Consider the following 17391-nt stretch of genomic DNA (forward strand, 5'->3'; position numbering starts at 1 on the left):
AAAGATCTACACACCTCCGAGCGGAGCACCTAATTTAATCCAATTCCAAAAATATTGTTTACGATTGAATGGTAAAATGATAAGCTCTATTTTGAGCAGGGGATACTTACATCTACTGAATTATCAGTAAAATCGTCCGACTCCGACAGCTTCTGTGCTGGTTTCTCTGACATTTTCCTCGCCTTGCAATCACCTCCCTAGCCGAACCCGTTTTTTCCACGGTTTTTTCAATACTCTACTAGGCTGAAGCGAAACACCCGGAAACCCAATCCCAATCCAATGGGCACAGCAGCACTCGCGTAATCCTGAGGACGTGTAACACTCTGTCGCACACCCGTCACCCAACCCACCTTTCACTCGCACGGGAATTGCCCACACAAATCTACGACCACGACCACTAGGCACTGGGGTGCGGAAATTTCTCCTTTCAATATTCCGAAGCACCACCTCCGCTGTCGTCGTCGAGGAAGCTCCGCTGTTGTTCTTCTTTTTCACCTTGATATTTTACGCCGAAACTTTTCACTCCACTCGCGCGACGATGTGTCCAAACGCCAGGGTCCGATTCCGCCACACAACCAACAATCTCGTATCGCGGAAAAAAGTGAAATGGCTCGAAAAGACCTATAATCTCGCTCGGTTCGGGGGCCCGAAAATCGCGAATCGCAAATCAAACTAATAACTGCACAGTGCACTTTGATGTCCGTCGTATCGTCGTCGTAACAAACACCTCGCGCTGGACGTTTCGGAGAAAACAAACTGACAGATGGGGGCTGCTCGGGTTGCTGATGTTGAGCGACGTCGCGGTTTGTTTTGACGTTGGCGTTTGCGTGATTGTCGATAGGGATCCGCACTTTGTCGATGGAAAATAATCGACGAAATTCGTTGCACGGAAAACCAAACCCTCTTTGAGGCAAGACCTAGGGGCAAAACACTGTGCAAATAAGAGCAACTCTGAGAAATTCTGAGTACAGTCGGAACCCGCTCGTTGAGCCACAACCTCCACCCAACCAACGAATTCGATTCGCTAGTTGGGTGAAGTGACAGCAGCACAAGGGGCGTGCGCATTGTTTTTTTTAATCATTTTTAGGTTGGAAGCAAAAAGCAAAATTTTTCAATTTGTTTCACATTTAGAGCAAAACTGATTCGTTTTGCAAGATACATATATGGCCAATGCGAGAAATAATTATTTTCACCCATTTTTAGTCGGTGAAGTGAAAATATAGATGTTTATGAAACCACCCGGACCAAAAGCAAGCACAAAACGCTTTCAATGATCGACAAAATAAAGATTACCGATGTTTTGCATTTATTTCGAAGTAATTGTACATATTCTTTTTTTTTAAAGAAATATGAAATAGAAATTCTTTTCGATTATCATTAAAGTTTAAGAAACCAAAAACTCATTAGCTCGCCCCTCGGAATTACAAATTGGTTGTCATTTTCAGTTTGACATTGAATTATGACATCCAGGTACTTTTTAGTTGGCTGACAGTTCAACTAACGGGGCCCCAACTAAAAAGTCACCCAACTATTAAGCCCCCAACCAGCGAGTCATGACTGTAACTCTTTTCACCAATGATCGACGAAATTTGTTGAAAAACACCCCCAAAACTGCAAGAAAGGCGAGATATCGGGCAATATTGTTTTGATTTTGCGATGAATCATGCAACACCCAAGCAAAAACGGGAGCAATCCGGAGGAATTCTGAGCAACTCTGTGAAGGAAAATGTACTCTCCAGCACAGTGTCTTGCCCCAAGGGCAAGACAGATCAAACGAGAGAAAACTTGCCCGGATAAAAACTAACCATAGGGTGTATGGTGAAAACCATTCCTGCACCATACAGTGTACCAGCTACAATAAAGTGTATTGTAATGATATGGTTCGCTATACTATACATTTCTGGAGCTCGATTTGAATAGGTCGTATGTGCTTTTGTCGATTAAAAATTAGATCAGTTGGATTTACTTATTGTAGCGAAAACCGTTGAAATTGAACAAAGTTGATACATACAGCAGAATCCTCACAAAATAAGCTTTCCGTTCCATCATTAAAAGTCTCAAAAATATCTTCCATATTGATACAATAACTAAAATAAACTGATCATATTTTATATCGACAAAAGCACATACGGCCTTGGGGCAAGACACTGTGCTAGAGAGTACATTTTCCTTCACAGAGTTGCTCAGAGTTCCTCCGGATTGCTCCCGTTTTTGCTTGGGTGTTGCCTGATGCATCGCAAAATCAAAACAATATTGCCCGATATCTCGCCTTTCTTGCAGTTTTAGGCTAGTGGCAAGACACTGCACAGTGGTGCACGAACCAGATTTACGAGGAAAGTTGCATGCAGCGCCTTCAAATGATTTTTTAGACAAATATGGTCTTCTACAAAGTTGTTGCTAATAATAAGGCCCTCTTTCCGAGGTACATGAAAATTAGGGTGGTCCATATTTTCATAGAATTTGTAAATCAAACTTTTTTATTTGCAAGAATAACTATATACATTCTTCGGAAAAGTTAGAGATCTATCAATTTTGAGCAAGTTTGCTGAAGACAGTTTTTTTGTAGCTTCAAAATTGACCGATCTAGAGATATATTTCTGAATTAGCTTAGGGTGATTCAAGAAAGACAGGTTTTCTGGCTTTAACTTTTTCAGTTTCAATGTCTCATCAAAGTCGCCCAAGAAACACTTGTAGAGCATTTGAAAATGCGTCGTTTCGTGCGCTGAGACGATCGTTATCTTTTTTGGTTTAAAAGTTATGAGTGTTTTTCTTTAAAAATAATAGTTTATTCAAAAGGCGATATTACGGGTTGGGGCAAAGATAAAAAAATATCTTTTTCCAGCTGTGGTAACCGCGTCTTGCAAGCGCGAGTGTGTATATAAGACTGATTGTTCTGCTGTTCTGCTGCGCAGAGTGGGAAGGCTACAAAGACTTCACGCAGGTGCGCGTATGCGCGCGAATGCCTTGTATGAAGGTGAATGAGTAAGATGCTCGTCACCACATCCCCCTTTCAATAATCTGAATTTGTACATAGGCTTAGAGATTTCTAAAGTTTTTCTAATACTTTAAACCGTTGAATATCAAAACCGTCTAAACGTCATATGGGATAATCATCAATTCAATGTAGTGATTTCCCAAGTAACCAAAAGTTCAGATAAAAGGGTACTTTATAAGCTAAGCAGCTTGTTCGAGGTCGCTCATTAGCCTTCTAAGCAGCTTCATTTTTAAGTAATTTCGGAACTTGAAAGTTCCCATAAGCACGCTGGATAGCCTTCTAAGCAGCTTCTGACAGAACTTTGTCAAAATTAATGCAGAAACAAAAATGTGTTTTTCAGAACCACACCCTGTTGGTGGGGGTTTGTGATTCACGTCTGGAAATTGCTACTGATAATTATATTTTCACATATGTCGCTGCTATGTAGATTTGAACTAGATCCTCCTGCGTGATAGCCTGCCGACTTACCGCTGCGCTGCTGAAGACACTTGACAAAGTCAAGCTAACTTCACTACTGTACAAATGTGCAAAACTAGCTGCCGACAGAAAATCGATTCAAGTCAGATTTTACCTGCTGTCCACTCAATCGCAGCTGTAGTATTGTGGTAGAGCGTGGGGCTCTCACACAGCGACTGTCGGTTCGAATCCGATGGGCGGCAATTTTTTTTTTTGCTCAAGCCTAGTATTCATTGATTTGATAAATTCATATTTGTATTTTATTCGTGTACGCTTAAACCGTTGTTTTCTGTAAAAGAAATAAATTTAATCTTCATAGAAATACAATGCTACTGAACTGAACTTCTATGAACTTGAAAGTTCCGACAAAGTTCCGACATAGCATCTTAAGCAGCTTTAAAGTTCCGCGAAGTTCAGATAAAGTTCCGAATGGAACTTTCTGGCTGCTTAAGAGGCTAACAATTAGCCTTGCCGGATTTTGTGACCGAAGTTCTAGCAAGGCTCATCGTTAGCCTCTTAAGCAGCCAGAAAGATCCGTTTGGAACTTTATCTGAACTTCGCGGAACTTTAAAGTGCATTTTGTCATGGGAAGCGGAACTTTTGGTTACTTGGGTTGATGCCGCACTCAATGAATAAACTACACCTACTGGTACTTCTTAACTTCTACTTTATCGGCACGCATCATCCTTCAGACAATCGTGAACACTTCCGAAGCAAAGCTGCTCCGTCTCTTCCCCCTTACAGTAACATGTTTCTCCTTACCAAAAAAAACAATCGACCGGCCCTATATGACCTATCAAAAGCGTGACACTCTCCTCTCTAAGCACCAATCACCATCTGACAAATGGTAACGGCAGACAACCACGACCAGACACAGTTAGTTCAAATACTCTGACAGTATTTTTTTTTCTTTAGCAGTTGTTCCACTTACTCCTTCTTATAGGTTATCTAGTTATTAACACACGCATATTATATTCAAGTTCCGCAAATACGACTTACTCAATATCTTCCAACAAATTTCCTTTTTATTATTTTATTTTCTTATTAGTTATCGTGGAATTGTGGTTCCGTTCTTCATTTGGTCTAGTGAAACGCTTTCAGTCACTCTGAATATTTACTTCTGTATGGCTTTCATTTTATCTTAGAAGGGAGCACGACACCAGACAACAGACCAAATAACGCACAGTCAAATACACCACATGACGACTGCGTCGTGAATCGAACCAGCATTCCACATCATAACACGGCCACATGAATCATAACATTAACCATACGACCCCGATGACTCGAATATCCTTTGCAATAGCGGCGTGGCATGAAGGCAACAGCATATTATGCTTCCCCTTGAATACCTCTTCCAAAAGACGCTCTTCTGGTGTCCGTCCTATGTGACCGCTGCAGTGTGTTCCAAAGTGTACTGGTGAATCCTTTTCTAAGACCATCCGCACTTCAGTATATTCCGCAGTACCAGCGATGCTGCCTGTGATACGACTTTCCAGAACACACTTTGTCGCAGCCTATCCTATTACTGACCTCTCGCTTTACTGGATTCGTTCCTCGAAATATTCTCAAGTTGAACTGATATTTGAATTTTATTACACAATGGATTCTTGTTACCTATTAAATCCATTGCTACTTGTACACCCTCAGTGAATTGAATCACAGCAATACACTTCTAGTGAATTTAATCACAAGTTCTCAAAATGTTGCACCGACCTAAACTTAAAGAGCAGATATCTCTCCTCCTCCCGGTGCAATGCAAAAACAAGACAATGCCTGCTTCTTAATCCATTGCTCGAGTTAAGGATAGCCTTGGTAAGAATCCCAAAATGGCCGCAACAATGGCCGACTTCTGCATCTACTATCGATTTTCAGTCGCACAAATCTCATTAAAAACAAAACCAGCACTCTTGATCTCCTCATTTTAAGCTTTTCACAAGCAAGAAAGAACAAAATAAAAGTGACACTGTTATTCGAAGCTTGCTACTTGAGATTTGTGCGTTCGAAGTTCTAGTGCTCTGTTGAACCAGGATTGCAAGGCGTTTGTCCTTTACTGAGACCACCCTATGCCAATGACAATCTTAAAACTGAATTCAAAGACTCTCCACGCTCAAGGAATCCAAGGAAATTACCATTATGTCTTGCCGAACGCTCGCTCATCCACCGCTTCGACCACAGGACAGATACAACTAATCACATTCATAACAGGATCCTGTCTACACACTGTTTGTACAACCACTCCAAACAACGCGGATTCAAACATAAAAATCTGCTCCGCTCAATCAAATCACTCTTTGCATTCAAACTTGCAACACTTGTAACAAACCTTGCATTACTACGTAACAAACCAAAAAGATCCATTACATGAATAAGGCTGCAAACGCACAGCATCCAGGATCAGAACTCACTTTGTGTGAACACATACCTGATCAGACCGCTGTCAATTAACTTGAGAACCACAGATCCGTTTCTAATGCCAAAAACATTTACACAACAAGCCCCAAGTTTTACCCAATAAATGTTACCGTTTTAGTCTGATAGAAGAACTGACTGAAAATCTGATCCAAAGAAAAAGTAGAGTATTCATGATGACCCAGACTCGCATCTCACTCAGTGTTGTAGCCTTAGATTCCAGTCAACCCACTGCACTCCACCAAATCGCACTTTGGCTATGCATTTGTCAAGCAGAAGCCCTTTCTCCAACAACAAAGACGTGAACCTGGATCATTATAATAACAACATTCATTTGGTTTACACAAAAAAAAAAATGCGGACTTGAAAATACAAAATTTCAACTGTGTTTGCTATATTTGAAGCAATCCTTTCCTCGCTCAACCGTTCCAACGATGCGGCTACCTAAACAATGCATAGCAGAAATAATTGATACACGAAACTAGCATGATTATTGAAGAAAACCACCCTTTCCAGTTTGATGGTCGGTTAATAAACTCCTAGCACAAAAACACAACCACAAATCCAATCCAAAACATGATATGAAAAACAATGCAGTCTTTCCTGATGTCATCCAGTTCAATCACAATCTTCCATGTTTCTTCATTCCTCTGACGCTAGACCACCCTTTGGCACAAAGCCAGATCGATTTGCCAAGTGTTTCATGAGCTCTTCCGGCATCTATCGAAGGTTGGCCATCTGTGCCGGATGATCCGCTTTTTCTTTTGGACTCGTAGGGTATGTGTGCCATCAGTAATCTCACGCTCCCATATTCACCCTATTCGAAAACAAGCGATTACGGCCCCGATTGATCCCGTTCTTTTTGTTTTCATGGGTGCTCACCTCTAACAAAAATACAAAAATAAGAAACAAAACAAACAGTGCTTCAATCCCTTGTTTCTCGCAAGATGAAAATTGGAGCCAAATGCTTAATAAGTGAACCAATACCCTATATCAGCAGAGCGAAAAAATACAATTTGAAAAGATCTTCCACAGGACCAGGATTCGAACCAAGGCTCTCTCGACAGAATCTCGTTGAGCAGCCTCTCGCCAGCCTTATCGACTATGATCCCTCCATGCATTCTCAGTGATTTCAAACACTTCTGCTCTGCTCCAATACATTTCTCTCTCCTTCCGCATGCAAGCGAGCGAATTCAATCCCAACTCCTTACTACTCCTACTCAGTCAGTCAGTGAATTTAATCACAGTTGGTCCCATGAGGTCTCAGTAACTTTTTTTGTTCAATTTTCTCATCAAAGTCGTCGAAGAACCACTTTTAGAGCTTCCAAAAACGCACATTTTCGTGCGCTGAGAATGTTGCTACGTTATTCCGTTCAAAAGATATTGATGATTTTCTAGAAAAAATAGGCACTTTTCAAGTATTTTTTACTTGAGTTACAAAAATAACACCTCTCCAATTTTTTGATATGTTTTATAACAATATTTCTTCTTTTGAATGCTGGAAAAAGATATTTTTTATCTTTGCCCCAACCCGTAATATCGCATTTTGAATAAACTATTATTTTTAAAGAAAAACACTCATAACTTTTAAACCAAAAGAGATAACGATCGTATCAGCGCACGAAACGACGCATTTTCAAATGCTCTACAAGTGTTTCTTGGGCGACTTTGATGAGAAATTAAAACTGAAAAAGTTAAAACCAAAAAACCTGTTTTTCTTGAATCACCCTAAGCTAATTCAGAAATATATCTCTAGATCGGTCAATTTTGAAGCTACAAAAAAACTGTCTTCAGCAAACTTGCTCAAAATTGATAGATCTCTAACTTTTCCGAAGAATGTATATAGTTATTTTTGCAAATAAAAAAGTTTGATTTCCAATTTCTGTGAAAATATGGACCACCCTAATTTTCATGTACATTGGAAGAGGGCCTTATTATTAGCAACAACTTTGTAGAAGACCACATTTGTCTAAAAAATCATTTGAAGGCGCTACATGCATCTTTCCTCGTAAATCTAGTTCGTGGACCATTGTGCACTGTGCTGGAGAGTACATTTTCCTTCACAGAGTCGCTCATAATTCCTCCGGATTGCTCCCGTTTTTGCTTGGGTGCTGCCTGATTCATCGCAAAATCAAAACAATATTGCCCGATGCCTCGCCTTTCTTGCAGTTTTAGGGGTGTTTTTCAACAAATTTCGTCGATCATTGGTGAAAAGAGTTACTCAGAATTTCTCAGAGTTACTCTCGTTTGCACAGTGTCTTGCCCCTAGGTTTTAGGGGTGTTTTTCAACAGATTTCGTCGATCATTAGTGAAAAGAGGGTACGTATATACAGTGTATCAAACAATTGTCCGTACAACAATTTTTTGGCCAAATAATTTTTTATTCAAATGATTATCGTGGGCTTCGTGGCCGAGCGGTTAGCGGCGTCAGTCGTTTAGGTGTCTCGTAAGCCTCGGAGTGTGGGTTCGATTCCCGCTCCAGTCGGGGAAAACTTTTCGTCAAACGGAAAATTCCCCACTGGGCCACTGGGTGTTATATGTGTTGTCCGTTGTCGAATGTTTGTACTGTTCAGTCTGTAGAGGCCGCAAGGTAGAAGACGGTGTAATTGTCTTTTTTATTATAACTTTTTTATACGTCAATCAAAAACGCTGAAATTTTGACTAATCATATACCATATATTGAAGCTCCATTGGTAAAATTTTGAGCGAGATCGAATAAGTTTTCTGAAAGTTATAAAAGTTTTAGTAAAACTTTAAAGATTTTTGAACACATTTTTAAAACATTTTATCTCAATATGTACTCTATGAAACTTTTTCATTTTTTTTTGTGTTACAGTTTATACCTGTTATAGCCAACTTGAATTCCGGGCTACCCTATTTTTATCATACCTTAACATATAAACTACTTTGATTCCCACCCGAATGTATACCAACATTACTAAATAAAAAGATTCATTCTGTTAGTGAATACGACAAGCACACACGCGTTTTCTTTTCGTGCTGCGCAATTTGCCGTCCGAATTCCCAGCGGAATTGCGTTTCTCCCGGGATATACAACAATGGGGCACGTTCGGTGTAGTACTAGATTTGTAGTAATGAGCTGAATTTTAGTATGGTGAGAAGGTCAATTCTCCGTTTTTGCAATGAAATGGTGCAAACAGCGTGGGTATTATGATTCCTTGTCTAATTTGATGATGTTTGAGCAAAACTTTTGATAACAATTTTGTTTATGTTGCAAGAAATGGAGAAAACAACAACAGCTTTGCCCAAAGTTTTGCTCAAACAGAATCAAATTAGACAAGGAAACATAATACCCACGCTTTTTCCACCATTTCATTGCAGAAACGGAGAATTGACCTTCTCACCATACTAAAATTCAGCTCATTACTACAAATCTAGTACTTCACCGATCTGTCCTATTGGCCGACGAGGATGGCCACTACGACGGGAACTGAAGGAGCAGGATCCGGATCCACCGGTGCGGGTGCCGGATCGGCTGCTGGTGCGAGTACGGGATCGGTTGCCGGTGCCGGCGGCGGAGCAGGAGCCGCCCATGGTGTTTTTCCATTTGCTGGTATGCAGTCCTCGTTCATCATCGACCCTTTCGACCGTCACAAAATGAAATGGTCGAGATGGGTGGAGCGGCTGGAGGGGGCGTTCAACTTGTTTGGTGTGCAACCGGATACCAGACTGTTTCTGCTGCTGCACTTTATGGGCGGAGAAACGTATGACATTCTGTGCGACAAATTGGCACCCGAGAAACCCCAACAACGAACGTATGCTGATATTGTTGCTGCGCTGGAGGATCATTTCAATCCGGAGCCGCTTGAAATTCTGGAAAACTTCAGATTCAAGTGCCGGCGCCAAGGGGATGACCGTCCAGATGAATCCATCGACGAGTACCTGATCGCCCTACGGAAGCTAGCTATCACGTGCAAGTTTGGCGATTACCTCAACACGGCGTTACGCAACCAATTCGTTTTTGGACTCAAGGACCGGACCATCCAAGCTCGTTTGTTGGAAGTACGGAACCTGACTTTGACCCGGGCTCGAGACATGGCGGTTTCCATGGAACTATCTTCTAAGGGAGGAAGAGAGATCCAATCCAAGCAGGACAGACCGGACGTCAACTTGGTCGATCGTCAGAGGAGCTACAAAGTGCAGGTAAAGGGTGCAAAGAGAAATAAGACAAATAAAGATACGGGTGCTGGGAAAACCGGGGAATCGAAGGGTGAATGCTACCGATGTGGTAGCCCTACACATTTCGCCAATAAGTGTCCACATATACATACCGTCTGTAACTTTTGCAAAGTGGTTGGACACCTACAGAGAGTGTGCCTAAAGGCGAAGAAAACCGTAAAGAGTGCTAAATCTGCTGCGCATTTGTTGGAGGAGGATTCCACGGCGGATTCAAACGAGAACGAGGTCGTTACGCTGGAGGAATTGTGCAAACTGGATGCAGTTGCCGAGCCCCTCGGTTCCAAGTTCTGGCTGGACGTCAAGGTGGACGGGAAGGAGGTACGCTTCGAAGTTGATACGGGAGCTCCTGTTTCGATCATCAACGTAGATGACCACCGGACATTCTTCGGCGGCAAGAAGCTGCGCCCGCCGAATATGGAGCTCGTTAGTTTTTGCAATACGAACATCGGTATCGAGGGAATGCTGGACGTTGCTGTGGAATACGGGGCTGAAAAAGTGTCCCTACCTTTGTACGTTACAAGCATGAGGAAACACCCACTGCTGGGCCGTCAATGGATGCGAAGGCTGCGGATTGATCTTAACGACGTGGCCTATTCGGATGTTCATGCGCTTGCTGCTGCTGCTGTTCCGGTTCCGGGAAGAGTAACTACCAAATTGCCGAAAGTTCCTGCAACGATTGCTGCTGCTACATCGGTTCCGGAGCGTGTTCTTGCTGAACTACCGAAAGTTTCTACTGCTGATGTCAAAGCGCTGGTACAGAGGTACGCGAATCTCTACGACGACTCTATCGGGAAGATTAGAGGTTTGTCTGCGAAGCTACGCCTGAAGCCGGATACCGTTCCAGTTTACATCAAGGCACGACCGGTGCCGTTTTCTCTTCGTGGTGCTGTTGAACAGGAGTTGGAAAAGCTGGTGAAGGATGGTGTCCTAGAAAAGGTCAACCACAGTGCGTGGGCCACGCCCGTAGTGCCGGTGATGAAGGCCAACAATCGGGTAAGATTGTGTGGCGACTATAAAATCACAGTCAACCCAAACTTGGTCGTCGACGAACACCCGCTGCCTACTATGGAGGAACTATTTGCCAACGTTGCCGGAGGAGATAAATTTTCAAAGATTGACCTAACTCAAGCCTATCTGCAGCTTGAAGTTGAGGAAGAAGATCGTGAGGTATTGACTCTGAGTACGCATAAGGGTCTGTACCGGCCAACGCGATTGATGTACGGGGTCGCGTCTGCGCCAGCGATATGGCAACGGTTGATGGAGGAGATCTTGAGCGGAATACCGGGCGTTACTGTATTTCTCGATGATATTCGTGTTACGGGCCCCAATGATCAAGAGCATCTACGCCGACTGACGGAGGTACTGAAGCGCCTCAGTGCTTACAATATGCGAATCAATATCGACAAATGCCAGTTTTTCACCGACGAAATAGAATACTGCGGATACCGAATCGACAAAACCGGTATTCATAAGGTCCGTTCAAAGGTTGAGGCACTTCAAAACATGCCGACACCTGCGAACAAAGACCAAGTACGGTCATTCGTTGGGTTAATAAATTACTACGGGAGGTTCTTTCCCAACCTCAGTACGACACTGTACCCGTTAAACAACTTGCTCAAAAATGCTGTTCCATTCGTTTGGTCGAAGCAGTGTCAAGCGGCATTCGACAGCGTGAAGCAGGAGATGCAGTCAGACAGGTTTCTTGTACACTACAACCCATCGCTACCATTGGTCCTGGCAACGGACGCGTCACCGTACGGGGTCGGCGCTGTATTGAGCCACGTTTATCCTGATGGCTCGGAGCGACCAATATCGTATGCTTCACAAACGTTGAACGCAACACAACAGGCGTACAAGCAGGTTGACCGGGAGGCATACGCGATAATTTTCGGAGTCCGGCGATTCTACCAATACCTGTACGGCAGACGGTTCATTCTGGTCACGGACAATGAACCCCTGAAGCAAATCCTGTCGGACACGAAGGGCCTTCCGAAAATGTCAGCGCTAAGAATGCAACACTATGCGATATTCTTGCAATCGTTCGACTACAGCATCCAATTCAGACCAACGAAACAACACGGGAATGCCGATGCGTTCTCGAGACTACCGCTGAAGGAGAAAGTACCGGACAACGTTATCGAAGAGACGGACATGCTAGAGGTGAACATGATCGAGACTTTGCCGATAACTGTTGAAGAGCTCGCGAAGGCCACCGCCGCCGATCATACCGTGAAGGCGTTGCTGGAAGGTTTACGAACTGGAAGAAGTATTGAGCCGGGTCACCGTTTTGGAGTTGATCAGTCGGAGCTCACCGTACAAAAAGGATGTATTCTGCGCGGGATCAGAGTGTACGTTCCCTCGAGTCTGCGAAATAGAGTCCTCAGCGAACTGCACTCAACACATTTTGGTATGACAAGATTGAAATCTCTGGCTCGTGGCTACGTATGGTGGCAAGGTATCGACGGCCAGATTGAGGAGATGGTGCGAAACTGCAGTTGCTGCCAATCGACGAGAGCTGAACCGGCCAAAGCCCCAACTCACTGTTGGCAACAACCGGTGAGACCGTTTGAGCGCATCCATGTGGATTTCGCGGGGCCGTTCATGCAAAGCTACTTCATTGTGCTGGTAGACGCGTATACCAAGTGGCCTGTGGTCAAAATCCTCAACAACATCACAACAGCGACTACCATACAAGTCTGCCGTGAATACTTCGCTACATATGGGATTCCCTCAGTCTTGGTCTCGGATCATGGCGTTCAGTTTACTTCTGAAGCATTCCAGGACTTCCTTCGGAAGAACGGCATCTACCACAAGATGGGTGCACCATACCATCCGTCTACGAATGGATTAGCGGAGAGGTTCATCGGGACATTCAAGGCCAAGCTCAAGAGTTTGAAGTGCGACAAGGCAATGCTGCAAGCGGAGCTGTGCAACGTTTTGATCACCTACAGGAACACCATTCATCCAGCAACCGGACAGTCTCCGGCTATGATGGTCTACAATCGTCCGCTGCGGTCTCGTTTGGACTTGATGATTCCGAATCCAGAAACTGCCAGAAAGGATGTTACAGAGAAAGTACGAAGCATTCCGAAGGGGGCGAGAGTTGCGGCTAGAGACTACATTGACAGCGACAAGTGGAAATACGGAGTCATTGCTGAAAAACTCGGTAAGCTGCACTACCACGTGCAGTTGGATGACGGAAGAACATGGAAAAGGCACATCGATCAGCTCAGGGAAGTTGGTTCCAGATTGGAGAGCACCAGAGTACCGTTGCCGTGTGAGTTACCGAATATTCCAGCTGTAGTATCACCACAAGCAAAGGATACTGGTCCGAACATCAGTGCAGGAAACAACGTGTCGAACGAACCAGTAGCAGAACCGGATTTCCAACCACCATCATCGCTGACTGATAAGACATCTGCAGGAGTAGATAACACGAATCAACCAGTGGCAGTTGTTCCTGGTTCAACCGCTTCTGTCCCGCCGGTTCAGAGAGATTACCGACAGTCACCGAGAAGATCCGGTAGGGCAACACGACCGCCTACAAGACTCGATTTGTGAATTTCTTGAATTAAGGGGGGAAGAGATGTTATAGCCAACTTGAATTCCGGGCTACCCTATTTTTATCATACCTTAACATATAAACTACACTCAAACTAATTTACTGATAGAATCTAAGTGCAGGAAGCACATAGATTACGAACGAGAGAGAAAAAAACCATTATATGTGCAGCTAATGAAAATTAAAACTACTTTATTGAATTTCAATCTTTTTGTAATAAATTTAGAGTGTGGCAACATAAAAATCAACCGTGTTCAAATAAAATCCAAACACTAACATAACAACGTGAAACGAGCATGGCGCGCGCTGGAAACGATCATTTTGTCGCGGAAAATTGAAAACTTCTCTTTCAAACGGGTGCTTGAAGGATGAAATTACCCGACCGAGTTGCTTGGTGTTTTTGATGGTGAGTAGTTAACTTGTTATTCATACTTTAAAAATCATTTCAAACTACGTACATCTCTTTAACTTTCTTTTAGAGTTGCACAACGTCGACCGTTCCTCCACCGTCATCAAGGGCAAACACTTAAACGACTTCGGAGCTGCCGGATGGAGTTTAAAAAGACGCGCGAACGTGAATCTGGGGTCACGGATAGGCCGCAACATCGGTGGACCTTCCAGGATGATCATCTCCAATGACCGCGGCAGCGCCGGATCTCCATGGATTGTTATTTTCCTTGGCCGTGGCATCGGCGGATTGAGTATACGCAACAAGGGATTGGTCACTGGGCGTGGGCACATTGTGTCCGGTATACATGCTGGCACCCAAGGACTTATAAATAAAACTTAATTTTACTATTAAATCAAGAAAATAAATGGGCTGAAACTCGGTCTGAAAAGTTATTTATATCGGTTGATCGCGAATAATCCAAAATTTTCATTTATTATGGTTTAAAAGCCAACTTCCAAGGCAAAAAATTGATATTCTTATTAATAGAAATCATGTGCCGGACGATTGAAATCTAATCGATTGATTTTTAAAAAGCAAAAGGTTCGCACATAAAATTCATCTTGACTGAGTTGACAAAATTTCGATAGGGCTGCACTTATTTTTTAAGTGCAAAAGCAATTGGTCACAATCTAAGTGCATGGCACTTACATTCAAAATGTTAATTTTTCTGAGTGTACTTTGATTCCCACCCGAATGTATACCAACATTACTAAATAAAAAGATTCATTCTGTTAGTGAATACGACAAGCACACACGCGTTTTCTTTTCGTGCTGCGCAATTTGCCGTCCGAATTCCCAGCGGAATTGCGTTTCTCCCGGGATATACAACAATACCTAAGACTTTCATATGCAGCTTTGTTTGAGGTTTTATATTCACTACAAAAAATATGAAAAATCTGTATATGTTGAGAGAGTCATTTGGAAATTTATTATAATTTGATCAATTAAAGTGCCAAGTGTTTTCAACTTTTTCAAACTCTCCAAATGTAATATTTTTATACAGGACCTACTAAACTTCATATGAAGAGTAGGTCCTATGCATTTTTGTTCAGTCAATGAAACTTTTATTGGTGGAAAACGTTTGGCAGATTATATGTGCAAAATATGGTAAATTTTTAAACATCGCCAACTACATAAGTACATTTTTCATATTTTTTGTAGTGAATGTAAAACCTCAAACGTAGCTGCACATGGAAGCCTTAGTTATAAGCTAAAAACAAAAAAAAATGAAAAAGTTTCATAGTGTACATATTGAGATATAATGTTTTAAAAATGTGTTCAAAAATATTTTAAGTTTTACTAAAAGTTCTATAATTTTCAGAAAACTTATTCGATCTCGCTCAAAATTTTACCAATGGAGCTTCAATATATGGTATATGATTGGTCAAAATTTCAGCGTTTTTGATTGACGTATAAAAAAGTTATAAACATTTGAATGAAAATTTATTTTGACAAAAAATTGCTGTACGGACAATTGTTTGATACACTGTATCACCAGTTTGTCCAAGGTTTAACGCCATCTAGTGGTTGTTTGTCCAATTACAGCTTGATTAGTATTGGGCGATTATGTTTTCTTGGCGATGTTTATAACTGAAATTTGTTCCAAAAGTTACATCTGTTTCTCTGTGGCGTGGACATCAAGAATGATGATATTTGAAGCCAATACAAATGAAAACTAGTCACTTTAGAGCAGAATATAAGTTAAATTTGAAAACAAAAAAATGAACTTGTATTGTAAACAAATGATTTTCACCTTATCTCACCTAGCGCCTCTAGTATTTCTGGCGTTCGATTTGAATACAGCGGCCGTTCGCTCGTTGAAAAATGTTTACTTTGCAACGAGCGAATGCCATTCGCTAATTTGTGAAGAGCGCTCGGCTAGCCCCATGGCTATACTCTCTTTGGGTCGGCTCTACAGGGGAGGTAAAATTTTCACTTTTCAAAAAATGTTCAACTAGCTGTAACTTTTCGAAAAGTGTATCGAATATTCTCAAATTTTTACTGTAAGCTCATCAACTAGTTGTGTATCAGTGGTTCAAATTTGGGAAAGATCGGGCCATTTTACACGAAGTTATTAAAATTCTTGAAAAAGGTAAAAATATCCGATAGCCAAATTTGAGCTATTATATCTCCGGATTTAATGAACCGATTGCAATGAAATTTTGACCATACATGACTTATATAATGAACTCTGAAAAACATTTGACTTAACTTGAAATTAAAAAAAAAGAGCAAAAGTTATAGCAATTTTAATTTCCTCACGATTTTTATAGCAAATTGATCTATTTTTAATATGCATTCAGTTACTTTTTCAATTTGTTGGCGGCTATGTTGTTACCTTCCTTCAAAACCCGTTTATATATAAGTCATTAGAGGGAAATTAAATGAAGTATAATTTGCATCTTGAATTTTGGAACGATGTTGACGTTTTAAATAATTTGGTGTTTTATTAGAAAAATAATCTAATCGTTATAATTTTCTTCCGCGTTAAGAATTTTAAGTTAAGTCAACGGTTTTTCATAGATCATTATATAAGTCATAAATGGTCAAAATTTCATTGCATTTGGTACATTGAATTCGGAGATATAACAGCTCAAAGTTGATTTTCGGATAATTTTACCTTTTCCAAGAATAATTATAACTTCGTGGAAAATTGCCCGATCTTTCCCAAATTTGGACCACTGATACACAACTAGTTGATGAACTTACAGTAAAAATTTGAGAATATATGATGCATTTTTCGAAAAGTTACAGCTAGTTGAACATTTTGCGATAAGTGAAATTTTTGCCTGTCCCGATCATTTTGTCTATCCCCTGTACCATGCTTAGAGAGGACTCATACCACCAACAAATACGGACGGAATACAATCATAAGCAACAATCTAACCAAAACAGGGGACATAAGACATCTTTCTATAAGAGCTGTGGCACAAACAAAGAAATACTATTTACATATATGTTTATTACTTAATATACCGCATTTAGTTTACACGCCTTTGTTCGGCAGTTGTAAACAGTGGCATACACGGACCTGTCAACTGAAAAGGCCTGTAAAACTTATCGACCAGCTGCCAAACGACACAAGCCAAACGTCAGATCGGCTTATCCCTACTTGGGACCAATTTTAACTAACTAACTAACTAACTAACAAACTAACAAACTAACAAACTAACAAACAAACAAACTAACAAACTAACAAACTAACTAACAAACAAATTAACAAACTAACAAACTAACAAACTAACAAACTAACAAACTAACAAACTAACAAACTAACAAACTAACAAACTAACAAACTAACAAACTAACAAACTA

The 17391-nt window shown here is 41.5% G+C and overlaps 2 protein-coding genes across 2 annotated transcripts in view; one reads left to right on the forward strand and one right to left on the reverse strand.

The window, feature by feature from the left end:
* The window catches only part of LOC109424346 (uncharacterized), a 55081-nt gene extending 54306 nt beyond the window's left edge, over positions 1-775 (reverse strand). The window contains exon 1 of the mRNA XM_062860177.1: positions 111-775. Within this exon, the coding sequence (XP_062716161.1) occupies positions 111-173 (63 nt within the window). The 5' untranslated portion in view covers positions 174-775. The remainder of the gene's footprint in view (positions 1-110) is intronic.
* An 8520-nt stretch (positions 776-9295) lies between these two features.
* On the forward strand, positions 9296-13624 carry LOC134290699 (uncharacterized protein K02A2.6-like). Its single transcript, XM_062857876.1, has one exon. The coding sequence runs from the start codon at positions 9296-9298 to the stop codon at positions 13622-13624; it is 4329 nt and encodes a 1442-aa protein (XP_062713860.1).
* Positions 13625-17391: the final 3767 nt, after the last annotated feature.

This window comes from Aedes albopictus, chromosome 3 (assembly GCF_035046485.1).
Source record: "Aedes albopictus strain Foshan chromosome 3, AalbF5, whole genome shotgun sequence".
Classification (NCBI taxonomy): domain Eukaryota; kingdom Metazoa; phylum Arthropoda; class Insecta; order Diptera; family Culicidae; genus Aedes; species Aedes albopictus.